The sequence below is a fragment of the Cynara cardunculus genome (assembly GCF_001531365.2).
Source record: "Cynara cardunculus var. scolymus isolate 2C chromosome LG 2, CcrdV1, whole genome shotgun sequence".
NCBI lineage: Eukaryota > Viridiplantae > Streptophyta > Magnoliopsida > Asterales > Asteraceae > Cynara > Cynara cardunculus.
The window spans coordinates 19,309,884-19,317,859 of NC_037529.1; the positions used below are offsets into that span (position 1 = coordinate 19,309,884).

General features: G+C 34.1%; 1 protein-coding gene across 2 annotated transcripts; it reads right to left on the minus strand.

Moving 5' to 3' along the window:
• Window positions 1-4,812: 4,812 nt before the first annotated feature.
• Window positions 4,813-7,785, minus strand: LOC112507065 (probable receptor-like protein kinase At5g59700). 2 transcript variants are annotated; one of them, XM_025111471.1, is made up of 5 exons: window positions 7,683-7,785; window positions 6,238-7,172; window positions 5,884-6,114; window positions 5,301-5,759; window positions 4,813-5,200 (listed from the first exon to the last, which is right to left on the minus strand). In XM_025111471.1, exons 2-5 carry the CDS (start codon window positions 7,156-7,158, stop codon window positions 4,961-4,963), a joined length of 1,851 nt encoding a protein of 616 aa, XP_024967239.1. In that variant the 5' UTR covers window positions 7,159-7,172; window positions 7,683-7,785; the 3' UTR covers window positions 4,813-4,960. The 2 variants fall into 2 exon arrangements, with proteins under 2 accessions (XP_024967239.1, XP_024967240.1); XM_025111472.1 differs by lacking the exon at window positions 7,683-7,785 and having other exon boundaries at window positions 6,238-7,400.
• Between the last annotated feature and the right edge of the window lie 191 nt (window positions 7,786-7,976).

Below are 7,976 nucleotides of genomic sequence, written 5' to 3' on the forward strand. Positions count from 1 at the left end.
CACGAAAATCACGAAAATTGGTCAAAAATCCAAAATTGATTGAAATTACTTGCACAGACTTGTCCGAAATAAATACAAAAACAGTTTTAAAGACACAAATTAGACCAAATATGAATCAAAATGGCCCAATTTGAAGAAATTGATCAAAACAGATCATGAACTCAAAACAGTAAGTTCAAAGAAAAATTTCAAGATTTCAACTTCAATTCAGATGCAAAACCAATCAAGATCGATTCTGTTTGCTCTGATACCAATTGTAGATTCCAGATTCAAGTCTATATTACAATTTAACACAAGATCAAGAACTTAGATTGGATTGAATATGTCGGCATGTATATTGATGATGTTCAAAGTACAAGTTCTTGAACTCCCTCTCTCTCAATGTCTCACGTATGCAGGATATGCTAAAGATTCTCAATTGTTAACTTCTAACAAACAACAACTACAACCTATTTATACCTACCAATTACAAGAAACAAACTACTTTACAAAGCATAATAAAACACTTTAAGCTCGAGGACTTGAATACAACATTTTTAGACTAACAATAACATTCATTTATGTGACATGGCTTTTTTACTTGTCAAGGAAAAATCAAGTTATTGCTAGAGTTGAAGTTGCTTCTAATAATCTTTTCTCACTCACTCTTTGAGGTCAAAACATGTCCTGTTTTCTTGGTGTTGATAAAGGAGTTTCCAACTTATCATGATAGATATGATCATTTGAAATATGGACATTTAGAGACGATTTCAAAGAAAATGATGGTGATAGGTTTGCATGAATTGATCATCTTGTTGATGCTTGTGAAGCTTGTTAGTTTAGAAAGCAACAATTTTTTTTCCTTCTCAATACTTATGTAAAGCAAAGGGTCATTGCCACTTATCCACTTAGATCTTTGTGGTCTAATGACGTTGTCATGTTTGGGAGGAAACTATTATTTTATTGCTCTCATCAATGATTAGTTATGAAAAGTTTAGGTGTATTGTGTGAAAGAAAAATCAGAAGCTTTCCAGAGATTCAAAGATTTCAAGGTAGAAGTGGAGAACTTTACAAGGCTAATTATCAAAACTTAGGATGAACCATGGTGGTGAATATTTTACAAATAACTAGAATATTGCAAAGACAATGTAATTCGACATGAAATGACAGTTCATCATACACCACGAAGAAATAGTGTGTGAAAAAAATAATATAACAATGACAGAGATGGCTAAATGTCTTCTTCTAAATATGTCATAGACAAGGAGCTCGGAGAATTGTAGACCTGCAAATCATCATATGGTACAAGGCCAAATGTTCATCATATAAAAGTATTTGAGAGTGTTGCTTACTCTCATATTCCTAATGCAATGAGAAGCAAGTTGAATGGCAAGTCAGAGAAATGTATTTCATTTGGTGTACTGTAGGAAGCAAGGCATACAAATTATGTAATCCGATGACTAAGAAGACCGTGATAAGCCAAGATATTTGGTTCGATGAAAGGTCTTTGTTTGAGAAAATGAAAGAGGAGAAAGAAAATTTGTCAATCTTTCCTTTCCAACTTGAAGAAAAAGATGGGGAAGTGTTTGAAAATGTTTAGAATGATGCTCAAGTTGGAAATCCTCCTACTTCCCCAAGTTCGTCCTCAAGCTCTTCATTATGTTATTCTTCAAGTATTCCAATAAGAAAAACAAGAAATCTCCAGGAGTTATATGATGTTATTGATGAAGTTGAACATGAGATTTTGTCTCAATTGAAAATAATGGTACATGGGAATTTATCGATTTTGCTGCCACCAAAAAAACTCCATGGAAGTAAAATTGGGTGTACAAGAAAAAATAAGATGAACACAAATGGTTCTATCAACAAGCACAAGACAAAGGCTTGTTGCAAAGGGATAAAAGCAAAAGGAAGGAGAAGATTTTACATTGCTCCTGCTTCAAGACTTGAGACGGTTCGATAACTTATTTTATCAATACAATTGGAAGTTATTTCAAATGGATAAATAATTTGCGTTTTGAATGACATTTTAAAAGAAGTCTATGTTGATCAACCACTGGATTTTGTTGGGTCGTTGTATTTCACATATTTTTAGTGTTCAATTCGTCATTTTGCAATCTAGTTTGGTTGAATCGTATAAATTTAGCGTGAAATACATTACATCCTTTATTAAGTGAGCAGAAGAAGTCAAAAGAAGAGAGAAACATTTGATAAAATGTAGAAGAACAAAGTTGAGAGTTGACTTTTTGGCCTCCTTTTCACCTTCTTTTGTACTATAATGCTTTTAGATTATAAACCCATTTCCCACCCTTTTTGGAAGGATTTTCACGTAAAGGGAGATGTTACATCTTCCCCATGTTTTGCCATCACACACACTCAATCATCTAGAAACATAATTAAATTTAGATTCTAGTTAGGCTCTCTCTTTATTTGAACTCTCTCTTTATTTTAGTTTTCTCCTACTTCTCTCTAGAACTTAGTTGATTCTTTAAACATTTCTAGTTTTTAATCTTTTCATACTTTGGATGGTATCTTATGATCAAGTTGGAGATGAAGCTTTTGGTTAATGCAAGATCTTGCATTTGTTCAATCATTTGAATATCAATATTTGTCCCCTTATTCATTTTGTCTTGTTAGTTAAATCACTATCTTCTTGTCATCTTCTTAGTTTATGAATGCCTATCTTATTTATATAGATCTACATTTCATGATCATATGAAAATGAGATTTATGATTTTTGTTGATGTTGGTTATATGAATGAGTATTTCATGTTATTGTTGTTGTTTTATATTTTTGTTCACATTTTATTAGTTTAGTAGTGATGTTTCATTTAGTTGTTTTGTTTAGATAAATATTTGTAAATGGTTGTTTTTAGTTTAGGTTGTATAAGGTTGTGCGGTGGTGTTGTATGAGTTTTATTATGGATTTGGCTAAATTGGGTTTAAACCTATGATTATCGCGTGTAGATTTATGATCTATAGTCAACAGAAGTTGGATTATAATCAGAGACTGGTTGTTCGATAATCTTTTATCAAACAATTTAATTTATAAAACGAAAGTTGATTTGATTATTGATTGATTAGCCAAGTTTACCATGGACATAGGTAAAAATAAGAATTATGGGAAACGTTTATAAAAATCCTAATGCTTCTAGTTTAATTAGTAGTTCGTTGCAGAAGTGGTTGACCGACTTAGTTAGAAAGGTATTATTGACCTGGGAGAGGGTTTAAAATGTTTTTTAGAAAGATAAACCCTCATGATAGCCAAAATGAACCCGTTCCACACCGATACGTCCACCTTGTTTTTGTATTGTAGATAGTAATTAATTTTTATGTTGTAGTTTAATTTTCATCTATTTACTTGCTTCTTTTATATCGTTCGTAGTTTATTAAACACCTCCCTAATTTGTTATTCACATAGTTGGTTATGATTTATAGCTGAATTGACACTTAGACTATCACTCAATGTGATTGACCTATAACACTTGTATACTTGCGGTATAAATGTAAAACACATCACCTATCATGAAAGGAGAAGAGAATAAAGTATACAAGTTGAAGAAAGTCTTATATCGGTTGAAGATAYCATCCCGAGCTTGATATAGTCACATTGATTCTTACCTTGAGAAATATGGGTTTCAAAAATGAACACATGAGCATACTCTCTACATCGATGGCGATTTTAAAGGAAGATTTGTGATTGTTGGTCTCTGTGTTGATGGTCTTGTTTTCAATACAAACGATGTGAAGATGTTGTATCCATTCAATCATTCAATAAAATGAGAATTTTTTATGTCATATTTGAGAGAACTTCATATTTTTCTTTGCATTGAAGTTCATTAATCCAGAAAAGGAATTTTTATTTTCCAGAGAGTTATGTACAAGAAGTTCAAGATGGAGAATGCTAATCCGTTCTCTACTCCATGCATCACATGTTTGAAGCTATCTAAGAAGGTGGAATTAAACTTGTCAATCCTACCATGTTCAAGAGTCTTGTCGGAGACTTGATGTATCTAACTTCTACCAGACCATACATCGTTTGTGTTGTTAGTTTGGTGAGTAGATTCATGGTGAAGCCTTATTCAAATCATTGGGACGTTGCCAAGATAATTGAGATATGTTAAAGAAATCATTCTTAATTTTGATTATATCGATATTGACCTAGCAGGAACTATTAATGATAATAGAAGCACTTCTAGGTATGTAAAGTGGCACAATATAATGGAGTTCAAAGAAACAACAAATTGTGGCACTTTCTACTATAGAAGCTTAATATATCACTGCAACTTATGCACAATGTCAGTTGATTTGGTTTCGTGGAATTTTGGAAAATCTTAATAAAAAGTAAAACAAGTCAACCACTTTGCTTTGTGACAATAGCTCAACTATTTCAATCCGCTTCTTTATAAAAGGAGGAAGCACATCCGCGCTTGGTACTATTTCTTGAGGGAACTTGGTGAATGAAGGAGATATACGTGTTGAGTATTCAAGACGAAAGATCAAGTGGCAAGTATTTTCACCATGTCCCAAAGTGGACAAGTTTTCAAGAAAAAATGTTGAAAGGTTGGAAGTAAGGAACACGTTTACTTTTGGGTAGCATTGTGCACATAAGAAATAAACAAACTTGCATAAGTTACTATGCATTTATGCATATGTTAACTTTTAGCTTGTTTTATTGTCTRGGTTCATAATCATGTAACCAACTAGAAAAGTGAAGAATTGTAGAATGTGAAAAGTGAAGGGTCTTGTGTTTTAATAAGAGGGTAAATGTACGAGAAAACCATTTACATATAAATAGCTTACYTATTGCATTGAAATGGAAGAGAAATGAAGTCAAAGTAAAGAAGTTCATTCTCCATTTTGTTCTTTATGCAACAATCTTTACGTGCACAACAAAGGTAATGTCTAAGGATTCTAAAAATTCATAGCAAGAAAAGGTTYTTTCTACGTTGCRCTTAGGCGCTTAGCATAAGATGGCTGGTCATATAGTTGCTTTCAAATACACTCCGATGCCATCAATATAATAGCCAGCAAGGCCATAGAATCCAACAAATGTCCCTTTGTCCCATGGTACTGTAAAAGGTGTTCCTGATGCACGACCATAAGGTCCATGGGTTTGTTTGTTTGTGATGAACGATAGGGATGATATTATCGTATAACCCCCTGAGACTCCAACCGTTCCGCTGATAGCACTGATTTCCTCATCCCAAGCAAATGTAACCTGAGCCGCAATGGAAAAATAAAAAATTCAAAGGAAAAGTTAAAGCCAAAATTAGGAAATCAACGGATTTAGAAAACGAGAAAAATATAACAAATGTAACCTCAGATACTTTGTCTCCCCCATTCCAACCACCAGCCTTGTCCGAAGGATGCTCTATTCCCCTATATTCAGTGGTGAACATGAGAGAGTATATTAGATCACCATGATCAATGGTTATCTTCTTCAAATGATGATTTTTCTCAAGTTGGAAAGACCATTGGTTTTGGGGACCTCCAAGAGATTCGGTTCCCCAAATTCCGGTTCGTGCAATTTCGAATTCTTCAGAAGAAGCTTTCATATAGACACCAATGGCATCAATATAGTATCCAGCAAAGCCATAAAATCCACCAAAATTTCCTTTACCCCATGGTACCCAGAAAGGAGTGTCTGTTGCACGACCAAAAGGTCCATGGGTCATCTTGTTCGTAATGAAGGATAGTGATGAAATTATTGTGTAACTACCCGTTACCCCAACTGTTCCATTAATCCCAATTATTTCCTCGTCGTCTTCAAACATAACCTTTCATGCAATAGCAGTGCATTGTCAAAAAAATAAAAAATAAATAAACAATGCTTTTAACTATAACAAATCTAAGAAAATAAAGAAATGACGTGTGTGATCAGTTTGTTAAGAGCGAGTTTACCTTAGAAACTGTGTCTCCACCATTCCACCCACCAGCCTTCTTAGAAGGGTACAAAACACCCTTTGATTCACTAGTGAACATGAGAGAGTATATTAGATCACCATGATCGATTGTTATAAATTTCAGTTTATGATCTTTTTCAAGTAGGAAAGCCCAACGATTTTGGGGACCTCCACTAGATTTAGTTCCCCATACTCCAACCCGAGCAATTTCGGCGATTTTGAGAGAAGCCTTGCAAAGAACGTAAAGAACGAATAAAATAAATAATCGTACAAAGTGAAATATAGAAGTAAGAAGTTATTGGAAATGCTACTGCACACTGTGAAACATGAACTATCATTAATGAAAGCTTACTTGAAGTGAAAATGCATTCTCAAGTTTTTCAACAACCTGAGCCATTGTTGGGCGTTCACTTCGATTGCTTTTCAAGCAATGATATGCAATCGTGGAGAATGTGATAAGTGAATTCAACTTCATTTGCTTCCTCAAATTGGGATCAATGATCTCATCCAATTTGTCCTCTTCATACTTTCTTTTAGCCAATGGACCTAGAAACCTTTTTCCATCTTCATATTCTTCGCTGCATGCCAGTCGCCCACACAAGATTTCAAATAATAACACTCCGAATGAATATACGTCTGATTTCTTTGTTAGAACTCCGCTCTTATAATATACTGGATCAAGATAGCCGAAAGTACCACAAGCATTGGTAACTAGAAAAGTATTCCGTAAATTTGAGGGACCTATCTTAGATAATCCAAAATCCGATACTTTTGCTTCCCAATCGTCATTCAACAAAATGTTTGCACTCTTTATGTCCCGGTGTAGGAMTCTATGTTGTGGTCCTACACCATCGTGAAGATAATCTAATCCCTTGGCAGCGCCGATGCTAATTTCAAGACGCTGCATCCAGGTGAGGCTTGGATCTCTTATAYAGCGGTCAAGGCTCCCTTTACTCTCATGCACATAAACAACTACTTTTTCTGCACCCTCGTCGCAGAAACCAACAAGAGAGGCGAGATTTTTGTGTTTATAACTWGAAAGCATTGTGATTTCCATCAAGAATTCTTGATTTCCTTGATCAGAATWAGGATCTAATCTCTTCACCGCCACGGTGATGATTCTATCAGACCATGAGAGAACACCTTTATACACACTCCCAAATCCACCCTTGGCAATGAAATTTCTTGGGTCAAAGTTGTTTGTGGCTTTTAGTATCTTCTCAAGTGGAATCTTTAAGTCAAGTGGAATCTTTAAGTCAACTACAACCTCCATGAATTACACAATATCTGTAAAAGTGAAATCAAATTAGGAGAAAGCTATATCTAACAGTTTAGATTTTGGTTCGATCAGATATGTTATAGAATAATTATCAAATCACATTGGATMCAAAATCTTGCTAATTTATAACAATAATATAATTGTTAATGGATTCTTGTGCTACTAAGTCTTGTGTCTGCTTGTGATTTCATCATGTTTCGTTCAAACTATACTTTGTAAAAGCTTAATTCGAAAAATATATGCCAAAAATAAAATAAAGAATAGAAAAGGTCCAAGAAAACTGAAAACCGGTAACTAATTATACATCCAAATAAAGGAAACAGAAACATATAAACAAGTATGACTGTTCATTCATGTTCTCAAATATCTTATCTCAAACCAATACACAATCATATCTCACTCATTCTTATGTAAAAAAAAGACCCTATAGAATCATAGAAAGCTACATCAATTAAGTCATGCCTATAAAAGAATGGGCATACGTATTTAGTCATGCCTATAAATGAAAAAACACTCACCTGCCAATTGGATGACAAAAATGGCGCTTCAAAACACAACCCAACAGATGTAAAATTCACTTGCATTCAAATGTAGAGTTTGAACAACTCTGCTCTTAATTCAATATGCACGTATCTATCATTTGCACACAGAAGACTTGTAAAAGTCTTGTAAAATATGCTACTTTAATAATGTTGTGTTATAGATGTCAGAAACCTACTGAATAATTGCAAGTGGACGACACCCCATTACGTTACTTCTCACCCCCTCCCCCTCACATCTTTCCCTCACTCACACTCTCACATTCACCAAAT